Raw genomic sequence first — 14,390 nt, 5'->3', positions numbered from 1 at the left:
ATTCTCTTAGCTCGAGCATGAATTACCTTGCAACAACAAATAAAATATACTATGTCTTTTGTGGTTAGGTCATCTTCAAAACTCAAGGGTCAACAATTTATAACGGTTTCAACAACTATGTCGTACTGTTAAGCATCAAGGGGTCACTCCTGATCAGTTGAAGGTCATGGTCTTCGAATTTTCATAGACAAGGCACGGAAATGGTTGAACGATGTTAATGAAACTAAGTGGAGTGCTATATCTGAAGCATTCCTGAAGAGTACTACCCTCCTACCAAGACTGTTGAAATAAGACATAAGCTTGCTACCTTTCAACAAGAACCTGATGAAACACTGAAGGAAGCATGGAATAGGTTCAAGGATCTGCAGAGAGAATGGCCACACCACAATCTAGACAAGTGGTTCATCACCCAAGCATTCTACAATGGTCTACAACCCCATATCAAGAGTACAATTGATTCATATGCAGGGGGTGTCTTCCTAGATAAGGAGGTGGATGAAGGATATAATTTTCTGGCCAACTTAGCAGCAAATGATCATAGTTCCTTCAGAACTATTACAAAGAAAAAGTTGGATGCTGATGCATATGCCTTGTTGTCTTCTTAAGTATCCCAGTTGAGGTTGAAGATGGACTACTCACTGAAATCTTCGCAGTCTAGTACTCCTCCTATGAGTATCAATGCGATGTCTTTCATGGCTCCTATTACTTCTTCCTTTTGTGAAGTGTGTGGCAAGGCCACTTTGGTCATGATTGTTGCTACAGTTAACCTGATCCGAATCATATGGAGCATGCAAATGCTTTTCAGCAGAGACCACAAAACCCCTACTCGAACACTTACAATCCAGGTTGGATATATCATCCTAATTTTTCCTATAAGAACAACAACGTTTTGAATCCTCAACCTCTACCACAATCTTCCTAAAGACCACCTCATCAAAACCCACAACAACATGCTGCTAGACAACTGTATTATCAAGGGGCTCCTCAGAACCCCCTCCGGGTTTCAATAGGCCTTCACACCAAGGCTATCAGCAGCACACTTCTCAGAATGCCAGCTCTCAAGAGCCTACTATGTCTAATCTAATGAAAATGATGGCTTCTATGCATAAAAATCATGAGGAGAGCATCAAGGAGTTGAAGACACCACCAAACACTTGGAGACTCAACTTGCTCAGGTGGCTGGAAAAATGCACAGAGGCAACCAGGTCATCTATCGGGACAACCAATTCCTAAAGAAACTCCTAATGTTGTCACTCTTCGTAGCGGTACACAGTATGATGCCCCATTTATGCCTATTTATGATTCACTACCTCCAGTTCAAAATGATGTTGTGGATGAAAATGAAGGTGAGGATAGCTCCAAAACTGAAGTTGAGCGCGGGAAAGTTGATGAAGTAGAGAAACACAAGGAGAAGGTTACTGATTCTCCTACTCTACCACTACCTTTCCCCCATAGGATGCAAAAATCAAAGGTCGATCAACAACTTTGTAAATTTATGTCTATGGTTAAAAATCTTGAGGTAACAGTTCCTTTCGCTGATTTAATTTCTCAAGTACCCGTGTATGCGAAGTTTTTGAAAGATATGATCACAAAAAAATGAGGTTTTGGTGGCATGGATCGAGTTGCTTTAACTGAAGAGTGTAGTGCTATTCTGCAAAATAAAATTCCACCAAAACTAAAAGATCCTGGTAGTTTTTCCGTCCCCTTTCATGTGAATGCTTTGTTTATAGATTAGGCTTTATGTGATCTAGGTGCTTGTGTATCTATTATGCCTTTATCTATCTGTGATAAACTGAACTTGGGTGCTTTAAAGTGCACACAGATTACTTTGCAGATGACAGATCGATCTGTGAAATGTCCTTTAGGTATTCTAGAGGATGTACCTGTTAGAGTTTGAAAATTCTACATTCCTGTGGGTTTTATAGTACTTGATATGGAAGAAGATAGTCAAATTCCCATTATTTTGGGTAGAACTTTTCTATGTACTACATGTGCTGTTATTGATGTAAAATTTGGCTCTCTAACTTTGGGTGTTGGTGATGATATCGTTACTTTTAAGTTAACCAATGCTATTAAGTCTCCTATCCTTGAGCACACATGTTGCATAATTGACATACTCGATGAGATCTCTGGCGTTACTCTTTAACAATTCTTGTCAGATGAATTATTGGAGACAAGTCTTGATCTGAATGATGGCCTTGACATTGATAAGGTAGCAGATTGTAAGGTAATGGAGACTATTTGCTCTACTTCTGAACCACATGTAAAGAAGTTAGAACTTAAACTTTTACCTTCTCACCTCCAATATGCATTTCTCGATGATATTGAGGAATGCCTTGTGATTGTCAGTACTAAACTCACAGATAGCCAGCTTTTACAACTTCTTTCAGTGCTTCGCATGCACAAGAAGGGTATTGGGTATAGTATTGATGATCTAAAGGCAATTAGTCCTGATTTTTGCACGCATAGAATTGACTTGGAAGAAAATCACTGCCCTTGCATACAACCCAAAGACGTTTGAATCCTAAAATGCAAGAGGTTGTGAAAAAGGAAATTATGAAACTACTTGATGCGGGCATCATCTATCCCATCTCAGATTCTAATTGGGTGATCCCGATTCAAGTTATTCCTAAAAAGGGGGGGACTACTGTTGTTAAGAATGATAGGGATGAACTAATTCCTACTCGTACTGTTACAGATTGGCGGATATGTATTGATTATCGCAGATTAAACACAACCACTTTGAAAGATCATATTCCTCTCCCTTTTATTGACCAGATGTTAGAAAGATTAGCAAAACATAACTTTTTCTGTTATTTGGATGGATATTCAGGTTTCTTTCAGATTTCCATTCACCCAGCCGATCAGGAGAAGACGACGTTCACTTGCCCCTACGACACTTTTGCATATCGCAGAATGCCATTTGGTTTGTGCAACGCCCTTGCCACATTTCAGAGATGTATGATGGCCATTTTTTCGATTTCATCGAGAATATCATGGAGGTATTTATGGATGATTTTAGTGTTTATGGTTTTGACTTTGATGTGTGTTTGCATAATCTCTCTAAAATTATGAAACGTCGTTCTGAGGTTAATCTGGTTCTTGATTGGGAAAAGTGCCACTTCATGGTGAATGACGGAGTGGTACTTGGACACCTCATATCTGGGCGTGGCATCCACGTGGACAGAGACAAAATTAAGGTGATTGAGAAACTTCCTCCTCATGTGAATGTTAAGGGAGTAAGTTTTCGGGGTCATGCGGGTTTATATCGTAGATTTATAACAGACTTTTCAACAAATTGCGAAACCCCTTACTTAATTGTTGCTTAAGGATGCCACCTTTGATTTTACTGACGTGTGTGGAGCCTTTTGACAGGATTAAGGAAGCATTGATCACTGCCCCTATCATACAACCTCCAGAATGGAGTCTCCCTTTCGAGATCATGTGTGATGCTAATGATTATACAGTTGGTGCTGTGCTTGGTCAATGGAAGAACAAAGTCCTCCATGCCATCTACTATGCCAGCAAGACCTTAGATGAAGCCCAAGTCAACTATGCTACTACAGAGAAAGAGTTGTTAGGCATTGTTTATGCTCTTGACAAGTTTTGGACTTACATCATAGGTTCGAAAGTGATTGTCCATACTCACCATGCTGCACTGAAGTATCTATTGGCCAAGAAGGAGGCCAAGCCACGACTTATACGAATACTCTTATTACAAGAGTTTGATTTGGAGACCCACGACATGAAGGGTGCTGAGAATTTAGTGGCAGATCATCTCTCCATGTTGAAATTTGAGTCAAGTGCTGATGGTCCCATAGATGATGCTTTTCCAGATGACCATCTTTTTGCCGTGTCTACTCAATCCCCATGGTATGCTGATTTTGCTAACTATTGTGTTGGTGGTTCTCATCCTCCTGATTTAACTTATCAACAACACAAGAAGTTTTGTCATGATTCCAAGCATTACTATTAGGAAGACCCACTCTTATACAAGAAGTGCTCAGTCGGCTTGTTCAGACGATGTATTGCTAATTGGGAGATAGTAGGGATTCTACAACATTGTCATAGTATGCCTTGTAGTGGACATCTTGGCTCACAAGCTACAACCTATAGAGTTCTCTAGAGTGTTTTTTATTGGCCAACTATTTTCAAAGATGCCCGTGCCTTTTGAATTTCGTGCAATGAATGCCAATGAACGGAAAATATTTCAAAGCGACAAGAGATGCCACATATGGGAATTTTGGAGATTGAACCATTTGATGTGTGGGGCATTGATTTCATGGGACCTTCCCCTTCTTCTTGTGGAAACAGGTATATATTGGTTACAGTGGATTATGTGACTAAGTGGGTTGAAGTTGTGGCTTCCATTACCAACGATTCTAAGGTAGTGATGGAGCTTTTCAAGAAGATTTTTTTCCTCGATTCGGAGTCCCGAGAGTCTTGATGAGTCACTCATAAGGTTGGTTTAACTTATCATCCTCAGACTAGTGGTCAAGTTGAAGTCTCCAATCGTCAGATCAAGCACATCTTGGAGAAGGTAGTCAACCGGTCAAGGAAGCATTGGTCCCAAAAATCAGATGATACTTTATGGGCTCGGCGAACTGCTTTTCAGACACCTCTAGCAACCACCCCATATCGATTGGTCTATGGCAAAGCTTGTCATTTACTAGTTGAAATGAAGTATCTCTCAACTTGGGCAGTGAAAGACATTAACTTGGTTTTAGAGGCTGCAGGTGAGGCAAGACTTCTTCAATTGAATGAGTTAGAAGAGCTTCGACTGGCAGCATATGAAAACCACAAACTTTACAAGGAGCAAACAACGAGATTTCATGATAAGATGATTGTGAAGTGTGAGTTTCATGTTGGTGACAAAGTTCTCTAATACAACTCTAGACTACGGCTCTAACCTAGAAAGCTTAAGTCAAAATGTCTGGACCTTTTGTTGTCACTAACGTGAAAGCACATGGAGCTATTGATGTGGCTAATGCAGCTGGGACGAAGTTTAAAGTGAATGGGTAGCGTCTGAAACTGTACCATGAGGAAGCTTTCATAGGCCAAGTAGAGGTTATGTACTTCGACAATCCCCGATTTTGAAATCAAAGGTACTACGGTCGTGCGGGACCATCTAAACCAGCGCTTTGCGGAAGGCAACCCGTCTTTTCTTTTCTTCTTTGTTAGTTTAGATTATTTCTTTTTTATTTTAATTTTTTTTATTGTATTAGAGAGGTGAGGGAGATTGTACTGATATTTGGACGAGTTTAGTGTGTGCAAGAGGCAAATCTCAAAACATGGGGAAATTTAGACGGAAAAATGCGAGAAATAAAATAGCCCGGTCGACTGGGTGAGTTCGCCTGACTGAGCACGTAGACGTTTCAAAGCAGATTGAAAAACATTCGTGGAGGACAAAGAAACGTAATTTTCGCCGGATCAACCGGGCAAGGCCTCCGAACTGGGCGCGCAAGCGAAATTTGGATTTTGGTGCCCGATCAACCTGACGAAAAAATTGAATGGAGTTTAGAAATCGCCAGGCTGGACGGATTGCCTTTACTTGCGAAAGCCTAGCGAAGCGAAGAAAACAAGAAAAAAATTTTGCCCGGTCTACTGGGCGGAATCCCCGACAGATTATTTGTGTGCCCCTTTTCACCCTCCTGTTCATTCGTTCTTTTCATCCTCTCTCAATTCTTCATCCTCTCCAAACCCTCACTTTCTCTCTCCTCACTACCTCCATACCTCCTCCTTCTCCTACCTATCTTCACTCACAAATTTCATCTCCTCCTTCAAATTTTCTCCACCCTCCTTCCTTTTCTTCATCTTTCTCACAAAAAAATTCAGAATTTTTCCATCTTTTCTCGCTCTCACTTCAATTCACCTTCTCACACAACTTTCACCATGTCAAGGCCAAGCAAGAGGAGGCAAAGCACAAGAGGGGAATCAAGCAACCAAATTTCACCGGATTCAACTTTTTTTGAGGTAATTTTTACATCTTTAGAGCAAAAAAAAATGTTTCAAAAGTTGAAATTTCGTAATATAATCCCCACTCATTCTGTTGATTCACAGTCTTTGCATACTTTCGGTATATTTGTTGATACTAAGAATTTATTTGAGAAACTGGGATTCGGAACTATGTCTGGCATGTTCTTTTGGACCTATAGGTATCTAACACTTGAATTCCTGAGTTCCCAAGAAGCAGGGAACAAAAATCAAGTTCTTCGTTTTCGCCGCTTGAATGAGGATCAGGAACTCACCCTAGGTCAATTAGCTGCTATTTTTGGCCTACCCATAACTGTGGACCATCGTCCCCCTCCCCACATTCGCATAAATACATCGTGGATCGCATTTACGGAGAGGAGGAAGTGAACACCCAACACATGTCCGCTAACCATTTACATTTTCCTAGTCTTCGCTACTTGCAGCGATTTATGGGATTCACATTTTTTGGGTGTGCTGAGCCCCACTCCTGTCAAAAACAGGAGATTTTTCTGATGGGGAGTTATATGTTCCCCGAGTTCGACTATTCTTTGTGCCTCCCTTATTTATTTTTGTCCCAGCTAAAACGGACTGCAACTAGTTTGCCTGCCACATTTGATGATGGTAGTGTTAGGGGGCAACCTATTATTTTAGGTGGCCTCATTACCGCCATCGATGTTCATTTTGGCTATGTGCCCGACATTAACAATGCAATAGCTGGCCCTGCAGAGATTGGCATCGATTATATGATCAATGCCAAGTGGATAACTGCCCAATCGGCCAATAAGTTTAGGTGGCACGTTGCCAAGAAGGAGTCTATTTTTCTTCCTGACCGTGCCCAACCGCACCTTGAACCTGGTGTAGGTTCGTACCTAATTCCCTTGTGGGGTCATGATCCCATTGCCATACTACCTCTGAGGACCTACCATATGCAGTCCGTTGGGGAAGCCTCTTCCTCCGCACCTGTAGACCGTATGATGACCGCCCTTACCCGTATTGAGCAGGGACAACAGTCCCTTACCTTACAGATGGGCTGCCTTGAGCTCGGTCAGGCCACTATACAGACCCACCTGACCACCCTGGACACACGGTTGACCATCGTGGAGTCCGACATGCGCCACGCCCTCTACCCCATTTATCATGACTACTACCACCAGGGGCTTATTGCCGATGATGCCACCCATCCCTTTTGGTATATGCCACATGTACCTGACCCCACTGACCATGTAGGGGAGGGTACTTCTGGCCATGCTTTTTTTGGTGCTGCAGGTACTTTTGGTGGCGGTTTTATAGCTGATATGTCTGTTGATGACGTGTAACTCCTCTCTTTCCCTCTTACTACAATGAGGTCATTGCCGAGTTCAGATTGGGGGGAGATTTTCTGTAAGTATACCTCCTCTATTTTTTATTGCTTTTTAGTGTAGTTAGTTCAGTTAGTAAAAAAAATCAAATATTGTTGAAAAAAAAAACCGAAAAGACGATTGTGCCCCATGATGTTCTTTGAAAGTGTATTTGGGCTCTTTATCTGGATAGATGGGCACTTGAGATTGTGATGCTGGAATGTGAACTTTAAATGCATTGACCTTAAGTGAGTTTTGACGATAACGCGCTTATCTTGACTGCATGCTTGAACTGGTTAGACTTGGAGGATTCATTCTTGCCAATGGATTTATTTCTATATCCATTATGTTTCTTGTGTGTAAGTTCCTCATTAGTTGACTGATCTTGACTTTGACAACGTACTTTTTGATATCTGGTGACTTGTGGCAATTGCTATGATTGAGGCGTTCTTTTGTCTGATTCTCGATCCTTAGAGTGATTTTTTCCGATATACTATTATCCTCCTTAACCCCGCTTAGCATAATGACTATTTTATGTTACTAAACCTCATTACATGCCCATGACCCTTATTTTGATATTAATCCCAAGCCTAGCTTAGGGGAGCATCTGTCTAAGTTAGTATCTGAAATAGTTTTTATGAGTTACTTTGGATGGAGATGATTGTATTTTGTATGGTTCAAAGTTTGAGAAAAAGAAAAGAATAAGCAAAGTGAAATACATGTGATTGTTGGATCGAAAGATGCGAAGAAAAAGAAAAGAAAGATTGAAAAAAATGAACAAAAAAGTTAAAAATTCTTTCCTTCATAATTGCTATGGTTGGGATAGTGAGTGATAGGGCACATCTATTGCCTGCCACAAAATTGTTGAGAGGAGTGACACCCTAGTTAGTGCCTTTTCGAGATTTGCATGTCATATAAGGCAGCCGCATGTGATTGCTTATTTGGGCGAATGGTGGATAGAGTAATCTTAATAATTGAACATGAATTGTGCCGGCTTGAATGATTTTTGGACGTCATAAATTTTTTTGATCTCTGTTTTCATGAGTAAAGGGGTGAAGTAACCATATTCATGTTCATGTCATGGTTTTGCTTAGGGACAAGCAAAAGGTTAGCTTGGGGGATTTTGATGTGTTTATTATTTATCGATTATTTACTCCAATCCTCTTAGTTTTGATGTTCGATTTAAGCTCTTTTGAGCTATTTTCTTGTGTGATTTGATGCATTTGGAGTTCCTTTCGTGTGTTACACGTTTTGATGCAGATTAGTCATTTGGTGCCTTCATTTAAGTTGCGAAACAGGAGTCCAATGGTCACCCAATGCCCAAGGAGTATCCGGAAGATTGCACGAGCGATTCGGATAGATTGGCACGAAAATTGAATCGAAAAAGTCACCCGCCCGGTCGACCGGGTGGTTTGGCCCGACCTGGCGAGCCACGAAACTTGAGCTGCCAGCATTTTCACTTCGCCCGGCGAACCGGGCGAGCCACGAAACTTGAGCTGCTAGCATTTTCACTTCACCTGGCCAACCGGGCGACCAAATGGACAAATTTGCTTACGTGCCTGACCGGGCGGATTTTGCTTTTCTGTCGTAACTCTCACTCACTGTCGCCCGACCGGACGGTTTCACAGGACGGGTTATTTTGTCTTTTTTTAACCGATTTTGTAAAAAGTATAAATAAGTTTTTATTATTTTCGATTAAACTATCTTATTTTCTATGTTTTGAGGGCTAAACACTTAGTTTTTCTCTCTCTAGCCTTGTATGAACTTTTACCTTTGAAGATTATAATGATCGTTGATTTCCTTTTCATTTTCCTTCAATCATTCGGTATTCTTCTTTACTTTGTTTAATTTACTGAATTCTTTTACTTTAATTATGTTTATTGAGTTTATTATTATCATGAGTGAGTAGTCTATTTCTAGGGCTTAGAGAGGGAAGCCATGTTTATACCTTTTTTTTTTTATTGTGGTTTAAAGTTCTTCGTTATTTGGATTGAATTAGAATAATTCATATTGATTTGTTATGCTTGTTTAATTTATGTAATTGCGCAATAACATGAGTTATGTTTAGCTAATAAGAATTAGAATCGAAAGATCGTATTCATTAGAGGCTTGTTACAATAGCTTGGTTTTATTATGTTGAGCGCCCGTACTAGCACATGTTAATCCAAGAGTTGTTAATGTCTGACCAAGGATTAATGAAATACCTTATTAATTCGAATAACAATCCAAGTATTGTTGAACTAAATTTTAGTGATTAAATTGGTATAAGCATGGTGGACCGATCGATTGCCCTAGGTTTTTAATTATTTGATAAACTTACATCTTTTTGTGTTATTGTTTATTCTAGTTTAGTTATATATTCTTCATTCAATTTCCTCTCTTGAAGTAGTTAGATAATTGAGCATAAATCTGTAGAACTCCTTTCCCTGTGGATCGACCGATATTTGCCAGTTTATGCTAAACAAACACCGTGCACTTGCGGTATATTTTAAAACACATCACCTGCTCTCTTTTCTTTCTCAACTTCATCTGCCCATGATGTAGTATTGGTCTGGAATCCTAGTTGGTCTTCTGACCTTTTAAACTCCATTGGTAGCATGACCACATTGCACTGCATGTTTTAACCCTTTCCCATTTCTACCGGAGGCTCATTCATCAATAGGTCTCCATCCAATGCTAAGTCACAGTATGACATTAATAAGTCCAAATCCTCAGATCCAAACTCAGAATCATAGTCCTCATTAAAGCCATTTCCCAGCGTCTCTTTCATAAGAGAATCACCTCCACGAGGCTACTGGCCATTATTCTTTGTAGATGATGCACCACAGTATTCATCTTCCAAAGGCAACAATATAGTTATACCAACTTGTAGAGCCTATTCATCAATATTATGTTAAATAAGGGATTCCTGCAAATTTTGAGTGCTAATTTAAGCCATCACTACTGATTTGATCTTTATATCTCCTTGGTACTCATGGGACTTTACCCTTCTTTTAAGAATTTTAGGCACATGAGTTTGACTTGGCTCCCTTTCTTTTCCGTTTGAGGAAGGATGTGACCCGGGACCATTGCTTTTTCTTGGTCCTTGACTTTTGGACCTTTTATGGAGTGGAAGCTGATAGGCAGGTACATAGCACTACTACAAATATGTGCAAAGTAACCACCAATAGCAGAGTACCTTAATCTAAAAGGTGGTTTATTTAATAAAAAATACCTATTTTCTTAAAATGGAGGTTTCTTTTAACAGGAGAAATAGACCACTTTATATAAAGGTGGTTTCTTATTACTTTATTAATATTACTTTCCGCCTTGTGGGTCCCACACGCAAAACTAAGACACTTTTATTCATATTGAGGTGGTTTGTTTTATATTCTTAAAATCCTTCAATCATATAATAATTCCAAGCAGTTAGTAGTAGTTCAGTATTACCAGATCGAACTCTTATCCTATTCGTAGTCCCTCCCCCTCTCTCCCCATCCTCCTCCACGCTCCATATCACACACACCACCCCTCTCGTCCCTTTCAATGTACCACCCTCTCTCTGTCATAATCACCCTACTCGCAGACACCTGCACGTATCTGCAACTCGCTGAATCCACCGTCAGTCACCCTTCGTGAAGTTGAGATTTTAAATTTTAGGGTTTACGGTTTAAAGTAATTTCATGACATGCCCTGCAATTAGACTTTAATTTTGGTATTGTATCTCTGTCTATGTTAATTTCGTTAGTTTTTTTCTTCAATTTGGTTTTGAATTGTTGTATTTGTTGATTTTAATCTTCTACTTTCGATTTCCTTTCCTACGAAGGAAATTGAGACAAAACTGCAGCTCTTATTGGATATGAAAAGAGATGCTCTGATTTCATATACTTCATAGTTGCCTAAGGATTCATTTTATCTAATATGAGCATTTATAGTCGATGAGTTTTGTTTACTGGGCTTTCTCTCTTCTGATCTTATGAAAAATTTATCAAGCAAAGATAGAAAATAAAGATCCCTAGGAAACGATTTTACCTTAGATTGTTTAGGGTAGTGGTGCTTTGTATTTTCATAAATTCATATCATTTACTACTGGTTAATTTTTCATCATATTCAGGTTTAAAATATATAACATAATATGATTCTTATGGAAATCATAGCCTATATTATGGAACTATATGATTAAAGGGGACATGATCCTTTTCTTGTTGGATTTGTGGAAATGTTGTACTTTGAGAGAATTCTATATGTTGCATATTGCCTGCTATACTGATCTTGTAAGCGCCTAGTGCTGAACTAAAACTATGTAGTTGCTGCACAACCATTTTTTAGTGAGTCACTGAAATGTATGAATCATATATGTCTCTTACATTCTCGTAGTTTGGATTCTCGTAATCTACTGTATATAACATCGTTTAGGTTGCTGTTTGTATTTGGAGAAGATAACCATGCTATGCGAGCTACTAGTGAGTAAATGCTCCCATGTCCTTCTTTAGTTTCAGAATGTCAGTTGTCAGGTGACACCTTATCCTTATAAGAGGCACTTTTCTTTGTTATTAATTATAGTTCATGTTGATCTTTCATATACATTTTTTATCCTATTTGTTGTTAGCTTTCTAGTGATCCCGAAGATATTTGACCTTTCATTTATTTTATTATGTTCTTGTTATTATTGAGTCATTAGTATGAACTCTTTGATTTATCTAGTTGTACTTTGAAGGGGTTTTGTAACAACTATTGCATCTTATTCTTATGTCTTATGACAAAATCCTAAAGGATTCTGTTGAGGCATGTCTTGATTCTATTATATATCTAGTGACTAATATAACCTAGAGAATCATTGTAGAGGCTGAAAGATCAGCAGTAGAAGGCTTGTAATTGCTACTTGTCGACAAAGAATAAAAGAACTGGGCTAATTTGTAATATTTATCTTCTTAAGAAAGAAGATAACTAGGAGACATGTAGGGTAATTTTTAATGTGACGTGTGATATTATTTAGTGAGTTAATAAGTTTGCAGATCTTAAAAATTAGCCATAACTTGCTGAAATTCCTTAACTTTTGGTTTTATTTATCTGATGTTTCTAGATGATTTTATTATAATAGTTATGAATATAGAAAATTTGTTTAGAACGTGCAACTATCATTTAAACCTGCTTTGATTCTTAATTTTTGTTAATTTCCTAACTATATTACCAACTTATTTTGAACTTTTCACTTAATTATGTAATTTTGATGGCTTGGTGCATCATTTCAGTAATCACCATTAAACTATTTGGTGGCTTCGTGCATCATTGAGCTTAGAACAAGCCTTTTTTTGGTGCCATAATGGACTATATGTAGAAGTATATTCTTACTGGATCTAAGGATGACCCACATGTCTAACAGGTCACCACAAACGTCTGCTCCCCTCCTACCCTGTGTAGATAAAGAAATAGAACTAGAGGGAAGGATACTGAATGAGAATCGAACAGACAGTACTAGTGCAGAAGGTAGAGTAGGAGAGATAACATGTTCATGATTTGAATCAAGGGAGTAAAATAGCTTAGTGCGTCAACCTAATGATGTTTGTTAAAACATCATGACGTTTATGATGAACCAGTGGTTTATAGGCTCTGGCTGCCAAATAAAGGAACCCCAAGGCTAGCACATCTTGAGCGTTTGGAAATCACTGCACGAAAGATTTTGGGTTCATTTCTGAGCCAGAAGTTATAGAGAGGCACATTACAAACATAGACCAATTTGCCATCTTGGCAACTGATGGGGTAAGCTTGTTTAATCCCTTTAGATATGTTAATCTCCTAATTATATCTGTTCTATGCTTGTTGCTTATTACCCTAGGACCTAGGATTAGCTATGCATCATCAAGCCTCAGGGACGATGGATTTATTCTCACTATATCATAGTAGAAGAAACTCGTTCGATTAAAGATTATTCATGAAAATTTATTGCTCGCTTCTTTAGTACTCCATATATTTTGGCATGAAATAGTAATATTTAGATGTTGGTTATGTTTCTTTTCTTTGCTTTTTTTTATTATTTTGAATTGATTAATAGTGAACTATGCAACACTTTTGCAGTTAGATTATATTTAATGGCCTACCATCTTGCACTAGTAGAAAAAGCATGATTTGCGTCCCCGGATTTGCGTCGCATAGACACGGAAGTGACGCAAATTACCTTTGTGCGTCACATGCCAAAGAGCACTTGATGCAAAACATCAATATTCATATCAGCATACGAGCAATCTGCGTCGCACCATATGTAAGTGCGACGCAGATTACCTATGTGCGTCGCATCTTCTCGTTGTGCGACGCATATTGTGCGTCTCAGGTGGAGGCAATTTGAGACCAATGTGCGTCGCACTAGGGGTTGTGTGCGACGCACAAAGGTAATTTGCGTCGCACCCTTTGCACGTGCGACGCAAATTATCTTTGTGCGTTGCACCCAGCTCCGCGTGCGACGCATATTGGGCTTCTCAGTTTGAGAGATTTCAGCCAAATGTGTGTCGCACTGCGGCCTCATCCGACGCACATTGGTTTTCGAAAATAAGAATTTAGCCCAGCAACAGCTTTTTTTTTCGAACCCTAAATCAATACAAACCCTTACTCTCTCTCTCTCTCTCCTGCGACACACCCTTACTCTCGCTCACACTCGCCGGCCTCCATAACTTCGCCGGCGACCGTCGCTTCTCCCAACGACATTATCTGGCCGGCGACCTTCGCTTCTCCCTAACTCTTCGCCCATGCAAAAAAACCCTTCGCCCTAACTCTCTCTTCTCTCACTCTCGGTGCAAACGACAAACACTCATTTCTCGCCGGCATTATCTCGCCGGCGACGTTCCTTACTCTCGCCGGTGCCCTCTTCGCCGGCGACGTTACTATTCTGGTGCACTCCTTACTCTCGCTGGTGCACAGGTTCTCTCTCTCTCACGGTCTAAGTTGCTACTGCACCGTACCGATTCTCTCTCTCTCACGGACTGACTTGCCGCCATGGACTGACTTGCCGCCGTCGGTCCCGCCGCCGGCATTGTAGGTATTTCTTGGTTTTTTTTTTTGTTTTTTTTTTTGTAATAATGTATATAAATCATGTATTTTCAAGTTATT

The 14,390-nt window shown here is 39.6% G+C and overlaps 1 protein-coding gene and 1 non-coding gene across 2 annotated transcripts; one reads left to right on the top strand and one right to left on the bottom strand.

Annotated features, from left to right (window-relative positions):
* Positions 1–284: 284 nt before the first annotated feature.
* On the bottom strand, positions 285–391 carry LOC125499196 (small nucleolar RNA R71). Its single transcript, XR_007275913.1, has one exon. It is a non-coding gene; the product is annotated as a small nucleolar RNA R71 (small nucleolar RNA).
* Positions 392–4,234: 3,843 nt separating this feature from the next.
* LOC104896424 (uncharacterized) lies at positions 4,235–4,885 on the top strand. Its single transcript, XM_010683175.2, has 2 exons — positions 4,235–4,387; positions 4,487–4,885. The coding sequence occupies exons 1-2, from the start codon at positions 4,235–4,237 to the stop codon at positions 4,883–4,885; spliced, it is 552 nt and encodes a 183-aa protein (XP_010681477.2).
* The last annotated feature ends 9,505 nt before the right edge of the window (positions 4,886–14,390 follow it).

This window comes from Beta vulgaris, chromosome 6, assembly GCF_026745355.1.
Source record: "Beta vulgaris subsp. vulgaris cultivar EL10 chromosome 6, EL10.2, whole genome shotgun sequence".
Classification (NCBI taxonomy): domain Eukaryota; kingdom Viridiplantae; phylum Streptophyta; class Magnoliopsida; order Caryophyllales; family Amaranthaceae; genus Beta; species Beta vulgaris.
The sequence above is the reverse complement of the archived record's forward strand: the minus strand, read 5'-3'. Positions and strand labels throughout refer to the sequence as shown.